Source organism: Thamnophis elegans, chromosome 5, assembly GCF_009769535.1.
Source record: "Thamnophis elegans isolate rThaEle1 chromosome 5, rThaEle1.pri, whole genome shotgun sequence".
NCBI lineage: Eukaryota > Metazoa > Chordata > Lepidosauria > Squamata > Colubridae > Thamnophis > Thamnophis elegans.
Genome location: NC_045545.1, coordinates 46,568,774 through 46,587,662, shown reverse-complemented (window position 1 = coordinate 46,587,662; position 18,889 = coordinate 46,568,774). Strand labels below are relative to the sequence as shown.

The 18,889-nt window shown below is 38.7% G+C and overlaps 1 protein-coding gene across 1 annotated transcript; it reads right to left on the bottom strand.

The window, feature by feature from the left end:
- Nucleotides 1–7,815: 7,815 nt before the first annotated feature.
- RPL10A (ribosomal protein L10a) lies at nt 7,816–12,936 on the bottom strand. Its single transcript, XM_032218684.1, has 6 exons — nt 12,842–12,936; nt 12,163–12,234; nt 10,622–10,702; nt 10,078–10,226; nt 8,532–8,704; nt 7,816–8,042 (listed from the first exon to the last, which is right to left on the bottom strand). The coding sequence occupies exons 1-6, from the start codon at nt 12,844–12,846 to the stop codon at nt 7,872–7,874; spliced, it is 651 nt and encodes a 216-aa protein (XP_032074575.1). The 5' UTR covers nt 12,847–12,936; the 3' UTR covers nt 7,816–7,871.
- Nucleotides 12,937–18,889: the final 5,953 nt, after the last annotated feature.

Here is an 18,889-nt window from a genome sequence, read left to right as displayed (position 1 = left end):
ACTGGACGGTCCATTGAGACCTAAACTGTCCCATAGAGATGGTGATCAGGAAGATGAAGCCTTGCTGGTCTCAGGGACATCACAAAGTCCCTGATCGACCCAAGGGAAGCGCTTCAAGCTGGTGGTAAACAGGCAGCCCCCAGGCTGATGAAATTGGGACGCTCCGGAAGGAAGGAAGTGAAAAGAGAAAATGAGTCCATCTGGTGAGGTATTTTTTCTATTTTGCAAAAGACTGCTGAAAGAAAATTTTCTTTAAAGCCAAATTAGATCATTAAGCAAAAGTCCTGAGCGGCAAAATTAACTCTAATTTGATTGCCGTGGAAAGCTTTTTTTTCTTTGTAACTATTCTTTGTGGATGGAAGTGCTTGCAATGTTTTTCATGTTTCCTATTAAAGTGAATGGATTGATTTTTTTTTCTTCTGCTTTTTGTTGCTTTATTTTTTGACTTCTGGGTTAAAACCTTCCTTCTTATTTTAACAATTCTTCCTATTACTTGTTATTAAATTTCACTAAAATAAATGTAAAGAACTTTGTTTCCTATAAGCCAGAGATAAATATTGGAAAGTGAAAAGTAGCACATTGCCACTTGGAGGTCAGAGGCTGGGGTTTTTGAAAAAATGTATGTGTTTTCTTTCTTTCTTTGACTTCAATGACTTTGTAGCTGAAGGGTTTGCAACTTGTTTACAAAAACTGATAAAGAGCCAAGGGCAGGAATTGTTTTCACAGGTCCCTTTGAGAACTATTTTGGCAGGGGAAAGAAATGGGGGGGAGGAAACAGAACCCTTCTCCTTTGAAGAGCATAAAATAACTTGTGTTCCAGTCAATCTAAAATAAAAAATAAAAGAGCCCTGGAAGGCTAGAGTGGCAGTGGCTATTAGGTTTGTTTTCTTTCTTTCTTTCTTTCTTTCTTTCTTTCTTTCTTTCTTTCTTTCTTTCTTTCTTTCTTTCTTCTGTTTTGGAAACATGGATCAATATTCAGATGAGGAAACCTTAAAATTCCAAAATATCTTGGATGGAATTCAAAATCTATTGGAAGGATATGGGAGAATTGAGAAGAAGTTGGAAAGACTAATATTCTTCACAGCAAAAGATGATGTAGAAAGCGTGTCGAGTTTTCTGGAATCAATCGACACGCTTTCTACAAGATGTAATGAAGGATGATTCTTTTTTGTGTTTTTGTTCAATTAAAATTCAAACAAATTCAAAAAAAAAAGAAACGAGGAGAAAAACCAGGTCTTCCAAAAGTCATGCATCGAACTGCTGGCAGTCTCAGAATTAGCCTGCAATAGTCCATTCTAATCACTGCACCAACACGGCTCTTACACCTGATTCAGTGCATTTATTTAATAATATGCAAATTCAGATATGTCTTTTTCCCAGGCTTGGTTGATATGGTCCTGAAAGCCAATAGGAGCCTTATACTAGTGCTGCAGTGGTGGAACTGAGTTAATAAAATCCAATCTAACCCATGCATTCACAAAAACAGAAGCCATGTGTGAGCGACTGTGTGCTGTGAATACTATAACACTAATATCAACACACTCACAGGATCCATGCAGAATCTCTGTTTCGTTCAACTTTTTCACTTCTCTCCTCAAAACAATTTTCAGAATCCCTGAAAGTACCATTTACTCTTTTAAGAGTGGCTGACCTGTCATTGACTTACCTCTGGGCAGTCTTTAGGAGCTCCTAGAAGGACTTGAAAGAATGGGGAAAACAAAGGCGAGGGGGCATGAAGATATTTTGAGCGGCACTGCCACCACCACTGCATTCTTGTTTGCTGAGAGTATGAAGTACCTATGAAAAGTTTGCTCCTTCCAGCCTGTTTATCATCACTGTAATGAAGAAGCTCCTTGCTGTGTTGTTCCTTTTAAACCTGTCCCATAAAAAGCAGTTGTAATCCAGACCAGTTATAATCCAGTCTGCATGAGTCAAACCAGAAGCAGCAGGAAAGGAGGGGCCACTAAATACTCTTTTATCTCACTCTTGCTATCTGACTGTCATGCCAGGCTCCGAAGTGCTAACCCCTTTAAGTAAGTAAGGAGTATGATAAAGAGGCATAGGCTTAATTCAGGAAATTGTTATTACCACCCTCAAATTATGCTTTTCAGTCTCCAGAGAAGATCTCTTCCTCTAGAGTCTAGATTCACTCGGGTTTCTCCCACGTTAACCCCAAGTCTGTAAGAATTCTGACTCCCTTTTGACTTCAGAACACAATCTGCATTTGTATATCATATCGTTCAAATTCGATAATGTGAGGAAAAGTGATTCGAATTGATTGAATGACATCTATCTATTATTTTTTTTTAGATTTCTACAGAATATCAAAGAGACATTTGCTACTCAAATAATTCTACCGTACGGTTCAGAAAGTGACATATACAACGTGTCGTTTTAAATCCATAGTGCACAAAATACACTCACCAATAAAAGCAAATAAATCACAAGAAAGGAAGGAAAGCAGAACAGGAACAGTTAAATACGGTATCTACTCACAGTTGTTCTTTCCCCTCAGGCCCAGTCATGCACATTGTTACTTAGCATATTTAAGTGTTTTTTAATGATATTAAGGTCTTTTATTTGGCATAACACGGCATTGCTTGGAGAAAGATATTCTTTATTTCAAAACTCCTTTAAAGAGAGTAAAAAACGAGAGAGGAAAAAAGGCGAAGTTTGTTGATCTTTCTTTGTGCATTACTTTCCCCGCTTGTATATCAAATATTTAAATAGCTGACTTACCCTCAACAGGATTTTGAGTGTCATCAAGCAAAGAGGGTCTAAAGTGTGATGAGCCAAGAGGAACGAATGCTCTCAGAAAGGGTCTTCCTCTTTGTCTAGAGGTACCCAAGGAGAGAAGCCACAGCAACACCGGTCCCTGCTCTGCCCTTAAGCAAAGCTGCCGACTTCGGAAGATCAGGTTCCTCCTGCTCTAAGGCAGATGCTCTACTAACTAGACTCTGCTTCTCTGGAATGCACTTTTTCTGCTGCTGGAGAAGCCCCTTGTTTATAGGAGGGATGACGGCTGTCTTGTAAACACTGCCTGCTTGTGATGGTTTAGCTCTTTCTGGTTGTATGCTAACAGAGGTTAACCTGGAACAAAGAATTAACCCTCTCTCGTGCTGCAGGAAATAAATTCCCCTCGGCTGCTCAAGGCACAAGAGAATATTTTTCCAAGGCTGGGAATACCATGAAAGGAGACCTGTAAAGAACATTACTGTTATTCCTCAAAACTTATCATTTTTGGAATCACATCAACATACTTGAGACATCACAACTGCTGCTGTTTACCCCCAATCAGGGCTTAATAGAGCTCCAATTTAATCATGTTCAACACCCATTGCAAACCTGCTAAAAGGCAACAGCTTATTCCTAAAACATACAAGTATGCCTCTGAGCACTCATTGAATGAGATTGCAAAATTTAGTTGATGAATAATAATGTGATCTAGATTAAATGGGCATCAATTAAAAAAAACAAATGCAGAACTAGCAAAGACTGAGATGGAAAAATGCATTTCTTCTCTTTTTCTAATTCACATAGATGAGAATGCTTCTCCTAATGCTTTTGTGATGTATGTGTGCAGAATCCAAACAAAATATATATACTGCTGGAACTTTTAAAATCAGTAGTATTGCTGTCAATGATATGCACATTTATGCAGATGGGCTCTCCCGACCAGTGCTCTCAAAATTGGTTAGAATATAACTCCCAGGCACAGTAGCTAAGAATGATTTGAGATGTTTCCAAAACAGTACAACATATAATTAATGGACAGGTAGCTTTTCTCTTTTCTTGTGACAATCCTTAGGCAGTTCCAATAGAAAGGAAATTATATAGCCTTTATGATATGTTGACACCAGGAACCAAATATCAAATGCCCATTTCCTGACCTAATTTCACTGGCACTGAGCTATAGCCACACAGCATCTATATTGCTTTCAACAAACTTCCCTGTACTATTTCAATCCTCCCTTAAAGCAGCTTTGCTACTTTTAATCAGACTTAACCTGCAGTGATATCTGGGCACAAAGACCTTCACTGGTTCCCAGATGTCACACACCTAACATTTTAGACTCTTCAGGTGAAGAGTTGAAGCCCTGCAGAATCATCTCAGCAGTTTGGGATGACTAGTCTACTTTTCTTATAGAATCCTGAAATTTACTCATGCTGCTGCCATTTCTGTCATAAGAATGAAGCTTACCACTTTGTGCTTAGGTTGGAAGTACAGTATGAACCTTGAACAGTATGCACTGATCATCACCATGTGACACGAACCCCATTATATGATGCCCTCTGGTGCACCATGAGGATAACAATTAGACTTTTTTTTTTGAAGTTTTTGTAATCATGTAGAGTCCCAGTTTGATTTAAATTTATACTTGAAATGCTCATAAAATCTACTGGGTCTTCAGGAATTGTGCAGACAGTGCAAACTTTATCTCATGCTTTTTAATCAAGGCAAAGTACACATTCTCTCAAGCATTCTGTCCCCCAGTTATCTATCTCTATCCGTTATAATTCTGGAAATCCCTCGAGGCCCGCAGTCTCGGGGGAATAGTCTTAGAGGGCTCGGTTGTGGTTGATCTTTTTTACTTTCTGTGTGGTTGTATATTGGTTTTATTGATGTTTTTAAAAGCTTTTAATGACTTTATATTTTTTAAATGAATTTTTAAGTATATTTGTGATTATTGACTGATGAATTCCATTCAAAATCACTTTTTTATGAGATGAACAGCCATGTAAATGTGAGGAATAAATTTATTTTTCTCTCTTAAGTATTTCCTCAGGAACCATCTCTGGGGAAGCTGGATAGGCAAGAACCATATTTAAACCAGGAGTTAAAAACATATTTGTTCAGTTAAACTGTTCCTGAGGAAAATGATTCAATGCCTCTTTATCTAGTTTTAGGACTTGTATGGAGAATAGATCACATTTTAAGTCACACCTATGCAAAAATGTTGAAAATCCAAAAGGATTCACAAAGATTTAAATATCAGTGTATCTTTCTAGTGTTCACTCTCCCTCTTTTCTCTTTCACAACTTATTTTCCTTTCTCTTTTTCCTGAGATACCCTTGGAACAGAAGATTGCAGGAAAACTGTTTCTTTTATCATGATTTTGAACAGAACTCTTGCAATGGATTTTGAAATAAGAACTAGGGGACACTCAGGAGTGCACTGACAATTCATTTTCAAGGGATATAAGACTGTTCTATCATCACAAAATAAGGGAACTTTCAAATTAACTAACTTGATTTTTGTTGTTTTGCTAGATTTGTTATGAAATACCAATTTCAAGCTTTACTCTTAGTTTCTCAATCTGTGCATGTAATTTTCTTGCTATCTTTTACCAATATCCCCCCCCCCCCCATCAGTGTTATTTCTTCAGTTCCCCAATCTAGTCTACATTTGTGAGCTTCCTTATGGCTTCTCATCCAACTTCTAACCTAATTTGAACTTGTTTCTTCCTATTAGCAGAAATCAGCTAGAGGTTGCCATCTGCCATCACTAAATTAGATACTGCACTTTAAAATATAGTTCTTTATAATTAGCAGAATACAGCAGGCCCAAAATAAGTAGTATTTATAACTTGTTAATTTCTCAGCACATTCTGGCAGAATGGTGCACAATTTTACAAGATCTTCAAGTTAAAATGATGCACCTCAACTCTGAAGACTGTTTCCCTCATAAAGTTTTCTTTGTATGATTCAGTGCTTTTTGGAATGTTTATTTTCTAATGAGTCTATCTGTAAACGCCAGTTCCTTTTATAAAATTAATAGGCCCTGCATTGTAGAAACAAGCAAACCAGACAATCTGGGTTGGGTTCTCAAGTGCCAATACATCCATAATCATAATATGGATATGAGACTTATGAGGTGTTTAGGAAATTTGGAATCGGTGTTAAGGTCGCTCCCCCAAATTACTTATATTTAGGGGTTTCACTGAAAACATACCATTTCCTTCTTTGGACATTCAAGACCTTGCAAAATTCAGAATATTCCAAACAAATTTGAAATGGCTCAAGTACAACTAGCTCAGAAGACCCAGAAATGTTTTGGTTTGAATGTAAGTGTCGTTTCATAGTCAGAATGCCTTGCACTCCCCAACTTCACCCATATAAAGGGCAGGATTCTTTTCCTCTTAAAGTCAACTTCATTCAATTAGATATGATAAATTGTAGCCTGGTGCATTTCAGTAGCCCTGCAACACAATCTCTGCATATAGGAAACTGTCACGTATAATGTAGTAAACAATATACTCATTTTTTTCACATATTTGCCCATTGCATATTCTTTACCTGCAAAGCTTCCAAATCAAATAATGGTCTAATATGGCAAACTGATGTCTTGAAATTTTATTGCTGCTAATGTAAATACCAAGATAAAGTTTATCTCCTTTTCCAGCAAACTGTCTCCTGGAGTAGGCAAAGCTAAAAAACTAGGTTACTCTTTACTGACAGTACAAGCAAAATTGGTCTTGAAGCATCATCTCAAGCTATAATCGAAAAAAATACTAATGAATAGTTTAGTAAATAGCATATGCTTCATATGTAAAACTACCTCTGGCGATCAAAAACTATTTCAGGCCCAATTCAATTTATGGTCTCACCTCATAAAAGCTTTCCATCAGCTGTGATTTGCTTTGTGTACCATGCAAAACAAAAGGTAGGCAACTTGAAGACAAGGCCTGCATGAACCTCCCAAATCCCCTTCTGTGGTTCTTACTGCCAAGGTCAGTTTTTTATTACTTTGAAATGAGAAGTGGTGAAGTATGAATAAGGATTAACTTCCTCCATCCAATGCATACTTTTTCCTACTTTCCAACCTGTTCATTTTTTTCTCTTCCAACATTGGTAAGTATGGCCATCCAAATATTGCCTATCAATCCCTACAAACAAGACTGCTATAATAAAACCCCCTATTCTGGCACTTCAGGTTTTGGAAAATTACTCACTATCATATTGTGAAGCAGGCTTTGGGTTTACGCAACTCATGTTGTCACTTATTTGTACCCCATTTATTTTTACAAATAATCCAAGGCAGTGAATATATCCAACACACCTTTTTCCTCCCATTTCCCCCACAACTGTGTGAAATGTGTTGGACTGAGTGAATCTTTGATAACAAAATATTAAATAAATCAGATATTTTTTACCATATTGGTTCCAATAAAGGAGCTGTACGTGTTCTAATCCACTATGTTTTTCTGCTCACAGCCAACACAATATCTAGTTTGGACATGTGAAGGCACACATTCTTTCATTTATGGGAAAGCAAAATATCAGTAGTTCTTGAGTTATGACCACAATTGAGTCCAAAATTCCAATTGCTAAGCAAGACAGTTAAGTGAGTTTTACCGCATTTTACCATCTTTTTTTGCTAGCTGTTAAGTGAATCTCTGCAGTTAGCAACAGTTGTTCACCAAGTCACAAAGATAATCACATGACCTGGAACACTGCAACTGTCATAAATACTTGCCAGTTGCCAGGCATCTAATTTTGCTCACATGACCACAGGAATGCTGCAATTGACTTAATTTGTGAAAGACAGCACTTTTGTCTAGTGACCATTCAAAATTAAAAATGGCACTTTTTCAGTGCTGTTTTAACTTCAAATGGTCACAAGACAAATGGTATTAAATCAAGGGCATGCATGCTTTCATAAATCCTGAATACATAAATGCCAGTTCACAATATGCCAGCATTTTCTGAAATTTAATTTATCATTTTGAACATGAACATTTCTCAGATTAAGAGGAGTTAAACATTCAGTGATTCCATGTAATGTAATTTTATAAAAATCAAAACACACACTAGTAAATTAGCTCAAAAGAACTGTATTGTTAGCTGAAACATATGTATCTATATAGCCATCAGTATAGGCGCTGGGGCTTCCCCATGGTGCTCTTAATGTACAAGGCACGCACATTTTGCCAATTTTTCTTCAGCAGAGATACAAGGAAGTTGACTGCCAAATGAATGTTGTAGACCAACTCATCCTCAGTCATCTTCACATGACCAACCGCCACAGCAAGACATAGTACCTAGAACACAAAAAAAACACTCAAATGTGTTACAATTGAATAGGAATAGAAATGATTTGTTCTAAAAACAAATCAATCTCAAGTTGGTATGGTTAGGATGTTCCAATTTTCTACAAAACTGGATAGATACAAATAACTGAAGCCTTCAGGAAAACAACTGCAGAGTTTCTGGGAATCTTGTAAATATTTGTAATGAAGAATACAGTATTGTTCTTCTAATACAAAATATGGTACCATTGTGCAAATAATCACTGATATTGAAGAGAAAACCTAATTCAGTAGATGCATTATTTTATTTTATTCATTAAATTTATATGGTGCCATCTCACTCTGCAAAGTGACTCTTTCTCTAGATATTTGTTGAAATATGCTTTCCCCCTTCAGCTAGATAATTTTCTGTGGGCCTGCTTTACTTTAGAAAACACTAGAAACTACCCTCCCCCCCAGTAAAAATACATATTGCCAAATGTAAGGAGTTAAAAAAAATACCTTTTTCATTTGAAACTTGATTGTGGATTTCACTTCATCTACTTTGCCCACCATGTTCTCATTGTGAGTGAGAAGAGAAGGGAACTTGCCAGCCTTGTTCAGTCCTGGCCCCAGGATTCGAGGAATTTGCTTAATCAAGGATTCAGAGGCCAGGAAAGCATCATATTTCTTGGCTGTATAAAATAAAAATACACAATACTGAAAACACTCAAGACTCATCTCAAATATCTGCAAACAGGTATACATGTTAACAATATGGAATGCAGCAATCTAGACTCTTCTGTGTGCTTGTGTATATGGTCTCTTAACTACACACTTTTTTCAAAGATAAAAACAAAAAATGTATTCTGCATGCCCAGCAACATTTCAGATGTGCTTCTCTCAGGCACAAAGAGATTCAATCTGCTCTCGGAATCACCGCATTTTGTTTAGTCAACATAAACACTTCAGTGTTTGTTTGCAAGTTCAGGTGTGTTCTTACATGATCTAGAACAGTGGTTCTTACACTGTTTGACCTATATACTCCTTTTCCTGGTCTTGATATCATTACCCCCCTCCCCACCCACAGAGACTGTTGTTTTAGCTCAGCAATAATTCCAAATTGGGCCCTCAGGATATGCCAAATATTCCCTTAGGAGTAGCTGTAAAGAACCTTGACTATCAGAACAGGAGCCTGTCATAGTAGATACTCCACAACAACTGCTGCAGAAACAGGCATGTAAACAGTTCCAAACCCATCAACACATAGGACAGAAGGAATTTAGATTAGTGGATCCAAGTTTCACTATGCTAGAAGGCGTACGTTTATACTAAGGGGTGCTTTTATATTTCAAGGGAATAGATATGGATGTTGTTCATGTACCAATTGAAACCGTATTCCAATAAAATATTTTAAAACCCAATTAATATTTATTGGGTTCATAACCCACAGCAATCAAGCATCTCTTAATGGCTTAAAAAGAACAAAACAATTTAAATGTTTGTATGACCTACCAACATAAATGCAAACAAATAAAACAAATTAATAAAAATGCCTCAATAGATTAGGTTGTCCAAATCAGTAAAATATTCTCTAGTATAATTTGGTTTTAAATAGCTTCCTTAAGGCCAGTATCAAACTATTTACTGAGGCTACTAAAATAAGGACCAGGTGCTAGACTGCTGGAAATAGTTAACATATATTTGCAGAACTCCTTATAGGATAACATAATTGGAAAGCAATTTACAGCATAATTATTAGAGTACAAAGTTCTTTGAGATCTGGGCTGAAATAAACCACAATGCTAATATGCTTCCCCTTTTGCCACATTACCATAATATGGAGACCTCTGGCTTCATCCCTTTTCAGTCCCAAAAACTCAAATTATATGCCTCTACTTCTTTATTTGCAGTTGTTGGAGGGGGATGGGTGGGAATATATCATATTTTTCACGATTAGCCACAAGAATGTTAAACCAAAGTGCATCTAACATCGTACACAAAAAAGAGAGATAATTCAATTTTATCAGATGTTAAAATCTTGGACATTCTTTTTTATTTTGCTCACCTAGTTTCTTCACTAGCTTTTTGTTCTTATTCAGTTTTTTAAGGGCCTCTATATCCATGTGTGGGATGTCAACGGCCTTGGCTTCATCACAATGCTGCTGATCCCCCAGGACACAGACAGAGAACTTAGGTCTCGGAGCCGACTTGAGCCTGAAAAAGCAAAAAAATCACAATAGCAACCTCCTATCAACAAAACTTATACAAAATAGAACATTCAAGACTGGTGCTGACAAATCTTACCGGACAGCTAGTACTTCTCTGTGCACCAGGATCTACCTCAGGCTTCTTAAAAATGATCGGCAGGGTCAGCACAAGAGCCTCACCATACCTCCCCTCGTGTTTTAAGACCCAGGGTAGGGGTCCGTCCAGCCACACCCGCTGCATTCAGTGAGGTGAACTGAACTACCCTGGCAATTCAGCATTGCACCCAGCTACCACAGATTTTACAAGCCAACAGGCTGTCTGAATGTGAACCAAATTCAAAGGCTTCTAACAGGGAGAAGGGTGCAAGCAGAAGGCTGGGTGGTACAAGAAGAGTGCCAAACCTGACAGTGCCAGAAAAACGCTTGTCCTTTTGTGGGTCATAGTTTTTCAGACTGATCTGCAACTCCACAGTCTCCAAGAACCTAGGTAAAGAAAACAGAATATACATTTGAGTAAAAACTGAGGACAATTGAATGCAGTAGGAGAAAACAATCAGATGGCCTTCAGAAGTTTTGGATTGCAGCCTCTATTCAGATTGCATGCTTATGACTGCATTTAATTGGAGTTCAATCCGAAACATCTAGAGGCCACTGAATACATGAAATGGTATTTCATTTAAGACGAACTTTACTTACTAAAGGAAAGCATTTTGCACAAACATATCAGTACTGAGTAAATTACCTCTTCTATGAATTTTATTTATATACATTTTTTATAAATAGCTCAAGACAGCAAACACCTACTACTTTTTCTTCCTCCTACATGTCCGACAACATCCCTGTGAGATGGGTAGAACTGACAGAGAATGACTGGCCCATTCACCCAGCTGGTTTTTCATGGCTAAAATGGGACTAGAACTCAGTCTCTTGATTTTTAGCCTGATGCCTTAACCACTAGACCAAATTGGCTATTAATTATTCAATTACTCCAAAGAACCTGTTTTCATCATGTAAGGTTATAAAAACTTTTTATTAAAAACTAATAAAAAACCAGTTTTCTGTTCAGTGTAGACACTGTTTTGTTTTCCTATAGGAAAACCAAGCAAAACCATATTTGTAATGTTTACAATAATTTACATCTGCAATTGATTTTAATACTATCCAAGAGAGATGTAATTGAACTATTGTCTTATATTGTTACAGAGAACTTTCCAATATGAGCTGACAATGAGCTTCTTGGAGAACTAAGTAACATCTACTGTTTTTCCAGAAGATTCAGGATTTCAGAGTGGCCATGTGCTGATTCCAGCTCCTGCTAATCTGTATTCATATAGTGACGCAAACACTCCAATCCATGATCAAATGCAGCTCCTTTTTCCTTCCAATTGCAGAGAAATTCTGTCAAATGCTAATCTCACTCTGTGACAAAGGCAGTGACATGCTCCCTGCTGCTATAGCAAACTTTGGTGTTTGGTTTACTCAAATTAACTTTATTTCATAGTCTTCTGAAGTTTTTGCAGTTTTTTTTATTTTTTCCCTTCAAATAATTTACAAATATACATTCTTGTAAATACTATTTACATTTATCTATTAAACATTTATCACTATCTTCTTACAAATATAGAAAATACAGTTGGGCTCACTTTCTTGCCACCCCATACCTCCATCTTGTTTTGCAACAATCCTACTACTCTCTTCTCAACCTCCCTTACTCTACTTCTCTCCTTTCCCTCTCTTTCCCCCACTCCTCTCTTCTTCTCGTTCCCTCTCTCCTACTCTTTCTTCCCTCTCTTATTTCCTCTGCCTTTCCCTTTCTTCCTTTCCCTCCTCATCCTCCCTCCTTTCCGTTGTTGCTTATTTTCTTTCTCTGATGGATTCTCGGGGTGGCATTCCAGTGATCCCAACTTTACATACAAATGTAAATGAAGTTCTGAAGTTCTTACTTGCGGGGCTTTGTCTGACTCCCCTGAAGGACTTCCTTCACAGCTTCATAAAGCGTGTCACGGGAGACCTTGCTGTTGTGGAAAAACGTATCTTAATTTAAACTCATACAGACTTTCAGATTCGTGTCAACGTGTTTCTGGAGACCAAAGAGACGCAAACCCACCCACCCTATATGCTATCTATAGGCAGGCGCTTCCCTTGATATGGCTCTTGACGTTCATATTGGAAGGGAGTAAGTGAATGAAGACAAATTATGCTCTCATGATGCATCAAAGGCTAGTTAACAACCACTACTGTGCAATGTGCTATCGAGAAGAACAATGTCACCCAAGGGAGGTTTATGCAACTTTAATACAGAACCTACTCGCATCCGACTCCATTGCAAAGAGCAGCTTAAAAGCTGCTGTTTTGATTGCTGAATTAATCGCATATCGAAGCAGCCCGTTTCAATGGAAGGCAGATCGGCAGAAACGGCTTTGGATCGTGATCTGAGAATCACGGCATGCGAATATGGCCCTCGGGGATGACTTAACCCGCAAGACCGACGGTCCCTTTCCGTGCCAGGCCTGCCCCGCTGGCTCACCATCCACGATCCCTATTCAACGCCACTCAACTAGACCCCGAGAGGAAGGATGGCGGCGGATTCTATCTAAGGCCTCAGAGCAGATCCACACGTACCTCATCTTGGCGTCTCACTTCAGCTGGAAAAGGACCAGGCCCTCACTTCCGCCGGTATTACAGCGCTCAGTCTCGCGGGATGAGAGATCAGGCGAGCCACGTGATTAGCGGGGTCAGGTTTGGAGCGGGGTTTCTTCTAATCGAGGCCGCCAGGAGGCGGTACTTATGGAGTGACGTGATACATCCCCCTCCCACCCCCGATTGTAAGGAGGTTCGTAGCTAAATATGCTCGCGATCAAGTTCGCAGCCCGCGGTACTTTGGAGCAGGGCAGCTCTCCAACCTTGGCCACTTTAAGACTTGTGGACTTCAACTCCCAGAATTACTCAGCTGAGGAATTCTGGGAGTTGAAGTCCACAAGTCTTAAAGTGGCCAAGGTTGGAGAGCTGTACTTTGGAGACCGAAGAGTGGCGAAGGCTCTCAATGAATTAAGAAATTGTTATTTTCTAAATGCCCTTAACTGGAGAGTTTGAGTTATCCCTTGAATGGATTCTGGATATAACTCCCGGAGTTCAGTCCCCAGAACATCAGCTCATCAGATCCATCCATCCGTCCACTCACCCACCGATCCATCCATCGATGATCACTTCTCATAAACGAGCTTCTGGAGAGGGCAACAATGCTGCAATAATTGACTGCCGAGTTTAAGATGACTAAACCATCTTTGACCTGCATCTTTTCAGATTGTATCATTGGTGAAATGGGAGACATTTAATCCACTTGTTTTGGTTTGCAGGTAGTCCTTGATTTACAACAGTTCATTTAGTGACTGTTCCAAAGTTACAACAGCACTGAAAAAACGTTCTTTATGACCATTTTTCATAGTTATGACTTTCATAAAATCACCATGATCATGTGATCAAAATTCAGATGCTTGGCAACTGGTTCATACTTATGGCTTGTTGTGTCCCAGGATCAGGTGATCACCTTTTGTGACCAACTGCAGTGATGCACTTAACAACTGTGGCAAAATGTGACAAAATTCACTTTAACAAATATCTCACTTAACAGTGATGAAAGAAATGTCCTTCTGGGTTCAGCTCCAAGTGGAGAAAAAGACACTGGAGACATGGAGGCTGCTTGGAAAAATGGTTTATTGTTGGACAGGGCCACATGGCTTGAGCCCTGAACAGAAAAGGTGATCACATACTTCAATGTCGGTGGAGAAGAAGAGAAAGGGCTGAAGGAGGGGCTTGCTAGGCTTTTTATATCCTGTTTAGTCCCACCTCTCTGTTTCCTGTTCCTGTGTAAGAAATGTATTCTGATTGGTTGTCAGACTCCCATGGGGCCATGCAGGGGCTACTCTAGGCTGTTTTGAATCCAGGTATAGATGAGTTCTCAGATGCCATGTGATCAGTTGAGTAAAGTTCCAACATTCCTTCCCCCTGCAGCTGCAGTGGAGAAGTCTTTATTATGTAAAAGGGACTAGCCGGCCTTCTCAATGGCCCAGTGGGGATGGGCAGGAAGCTACAGGCAACTATTCTGTCTTTTAAAACTGTTTCTTTCTTTTCACATCCAGAGAAATATTCTTCCTTTTCAATATTTCCTAGGATATTTCATTTTTCTGGGAGAGGGCTGGATGATAACTTCCCACAACAGAATTTTTGGGTTCAATTGTCGTAAATCGAGGACTAGCTATATTGGTTTTAAGCTTCTAATCCTATCTGGGTTTCTACTGCAATTACGATTGCTTGATTCTCTGTCAGGTGTCTTCTATTACATCAATATCTACTTCTCAATGGTGTCTCAGGGTAGAATAATTGTAGTTCTGGGCTTAATGCTATTATTCTCCCCAGTTGCTACTCCTCTTCTGCTTCCAGGAACATTACATCTTATGCCTAAAATATTGCCAGTAATTTTGCTGACTGATCATAATCCTTATTTTGCTTGCTCCACAGCAACTGCAATCCCTAACACAATCCTAAGAGAAACTTGGGTTATAAAACTGGGTAAAGAACGATTTTATACCTGGACTTTATTCCAGGCCAGTCACAGGTATATTCTGAAATTCCAATGAAACTAAATGAAATTCTTAATCTGCTGCAGTGACTACTTAAAGTATTTATTTAATAGTTTGGATTTTGGTTCTGCCATTCCACTTGATTGGGGATAACCTGGACTACAGTGTATTAATTTTAATTCCAAGATCTTCCAAATTGTTCATTTTCTTTACTGGCCAATGAAACATTTAAGCATCTTATTGCAGAATACTGTATCTAGGAAATAGAAATTTTCATTTTAAAATAAAAGATTAGTAAAAAATTAAATTGACTAAACGAGGACATTCTGAATACTTTAAATAATAATCTTCTAGAATTTGTCAGAAGAATAATTTGGAGTCCCAATTTGAGTTTGGATTGCAGAAGAACAAATCAGAATAAAATCCAGACATGTTATGAGGAAAGGAGATTTATTTATTCCTAAAAGCAAAAAGGTTTGCTTCTGTGAGTAGCAACAGGGAAAATGAGGTACGGAGAGATTGCTTTATGGGGGGACAGGGGCTAGTCCTTGGTGTAGACTTGAGGGATATGAGCGTGTCTACATGTTGATTCTAGTGTGTGACTGTCAAAGGGTCAATCTTAATTTTCTTTCCTTGTGTCTGTCAGTTTGTCTCCGTTGTGTGGATGAGTGTCTGGGCAGCTGATTTGTGGGTTTGGGGAGGAGTGAATGAATGGGTTTGCTGATTAATGTTGCCCAGGTAATTGGTTTTACTAATTATCTGTTAAAATTCTTCCCCACAAAGTAAATTCCAAAGACTACCAAATTAAAAATATTAGCAGATATTTTATAATTTGGAATTTCACAGGATATTGATGACTCTTTTGGATTACTTAGCCTCTGTTCCTGACAATTCTTCCTTATTAAATGTTCAAAGTAACAGAATAACAGAGCTCCCTCAACTTCTGAAGACAAGTTGTTCCACTGGTTAATGGTTCTCACTGTCAGAAAGTTTCTCCTTAATTCCAGGGTGCTTCTCTCCTTGATTTGTTTCCACCATTGCTTCTTGTCCTGCCTTCAAGTGCTCTGGATAATAAGTTGATCCCCTTTTCTTTGTGGCAGCCCCTTAGATATTGGAACACTGCTATCCTGTCACTCCTACTTCTTCTTTCCATTAAACCAGACATCCCCAATTCCTGCAACCTAAGCATTCCTAGAATGCTTAGATGTCCTTGCAAAACCTGTGTGTTAGTAATAACATAATCTCTTGTGGCCTTTTACTTTCTGAATACTCGGAAGCAACTTGCAAAGATAACTATGCATTTCTGTCCACATATTATTAGCGGTAATGACTTTATCTTCTGACATCAAGGAACCTTCCTATATGTTTTTCATTGGCAGTATCAGCAAAGGGCAGGACTTACTGCTTTCCCCATTGAGGCCATCTTAAAGTATACAATTCTAAAAAAGACCTGCAACTCAGCATCTTGATTTGTCTGATATCTCAACTGAAACAACATAGCTGCTTCCAGGTTAAATACAGAATTAAATAAATCCCAATGCAATCTGACAATACCATTTACTTCCTCAATATTTGATAGTTCTACGTTAGGTAATATATCTGCAGTAAACATTTGCTTTCTAGAAACACTCTGAAGGTTCATACCATACTTCTGCAACGAAGCCGGTGTGGCCATTGTATTTTTTGTTCACTCCAAGAATTCAGAAATTTTTTGCCTCGGGTGGTTTGTAATCTGTTTGTACTCTTATACTCCATACTTGTACTGATGAATTTTATTCCTAGCAAAAAGCCATGAGCTTTTTTTCTATATGAACATAACTCTATTCTGCCTCACTAGGAACCTGCAATGCATATGAAAAAGGAGCACGTTCCCGGAATACATGATTCCAATCCATCCCTAGAGGCATCTGCTTGAATAATTGATTTAGTAAAATCATAAAACTTCATTTCTGAAATACTAGTCACACACTACTTCCTGAGTGCAACACTTTGCAAATGTGCACTGTGTCCCATGTTTTCTAGCTTTGATTCAATGCTGTTGTTTTTTGACCCAGCTCTGATTGGCTGGAGTGCATGGATCATCATCTTCCTTGCAGCAATTGATCATTGCCCAGGACAGGGGTTTCATCCTGGACTGCCAGACTGCTATGTTCTCCAGGTTTATCATAAACTTACAGTTGATCTAAGCAGTGGCCTGATAAATGAACTATCCTCGACTTGAAAACTTATCCATTCAACCGTTCTGTCTTCAGCTGGGCATACTTTTAGCTTCTGTTCCGCCTCCCCTTGCTTTCCTAGCTCCTGCCTACAGCAGTGCAAAAATTCCCTTCTCTTCCTTTACATTGCAATTAGGAAAATTGCTAATTTGTTCCTATGAAGTTGCATATTACTAGAGATGTTATTGTATAGGACCGTGATGGTAAACATATGGCACATATGTCACATGTGGCATATGGAGGCCTCTCTGCCGGCACGCGAGCCCCAGCTGAGCTCTATCAAGCATGCGTCACCAACCAGCTGGTTTTTGGGTCTCTGCAAAACACTATACAAGTCATCCATATATATCCAACAGGAACAGGATATGCCTCACAGGAGCAGATAGAGGTAAATCCTAGAGAGGCAGGAATGCACCACTGAATAATGGAAATGGATGCTAGAGAGGAATAAACTGCATACAAGGCCGAGATAACTCCCGTAATAGCGCAGGCATACATGGGGGGGGGATGCGGGGTGTGTGTCCCCCACTCCATTTTTGGTCCCAGGAGGCTTCAGGGAGGCCTGCTAGGCCCAAATGGGGTGTGGGAGAGGCATGCACATATGCTGGGGTACACATTGTATTGGTGTGGGCACATGCACATGCGCTGTCATGCGCATGCACATGCTTTTGGTATGCGAGGACAAAAAGGTTAGCCATCACTGGGATAGGATATCTTCACACAATACCTTGCCCTCTAAGTGAGCTAACTAAATAAATGAAATCTGTGGATTCGTCCACATAGTTTTCAGGAATCAAGTCTGACTCCAAAGTGCATGTGTATACACATTCTCACACATACACAGCAACCACAATATGGCATGCTATGTATGAGAGTTTCTGCAGAATTAAAATTTAAATTCCCCTCAGGGTGCCAAAGCAATCAAATGCCTGCTACTGAAATATCAGTTGGAAGGAAGGGAGGGGTGGTAACTCAAAATTTAAATCATAGTCTATGGAGACATCTACTGGAATGCCCAAAGATAGCAGTGGTGAGGATAAAAATGCAGAAGGGGGATATTCCTATCAATACTTTGTTTTAAAAGGGAATGAATTTGGAAAATGGTACTCTTTGACTTACAATCATTCTTTTATAATCATTTAAAGTTACAACAGCACCGAAAAAAGGGACTTACAACCGGTTTTCTCACAATTATAGTAGCATCCCCATGCTCATGTGATCAGAGTTTGGGTGTTGGCAACCGGCTATGTATTTATGATGGTTGCATTGTCCCAGGCTCATGGGATTACCATTTATAATCTTTTCAACCTGCTTTTGACAAGCAGGTTGGAGACAAGTCAGATTTGCTTAACATCTGCATGATTCACTTAACAAATGCAGTGATTCACTTAACAACTGTAGCACGAAAGGTCATAAAGTGGGGCAAAACTAATTTAGAGCACACATAAGTTATGTCATCTTAGTTCTTTATGTATTATTTAACATTATTCAATAATATTATTGGTAGAAGGAGGTAGAAAAGCTCAGTTACAAAGAAGAAGCTGTGGCTGAAGGCTGGCTACGGAACAGGTCACAAATTACTCATGGATAAGTTTCACCTTAAGTTTAAGTGGAAAAAGAAAGCTAAGCAGTTTCCATATGATATTGAGCATATCCCTACACTTCAGGGGCACCTCCAGGAAGTGCTGTGAATCCTGCATTTCATTGATAAAAAGCCAGAGTAACTTTAGAATTTAAATTAAAGTTGTCAATGATATATATGAAATAAGTCTGCCCAAGATCAAGAAAAAGAAGAAAGCAAACTGGATGTCAGAACAAACCATGGAGATTGCCAAGAAGAGAAGCCAAAGCCAAGAAAGACAATGATCTCAGGA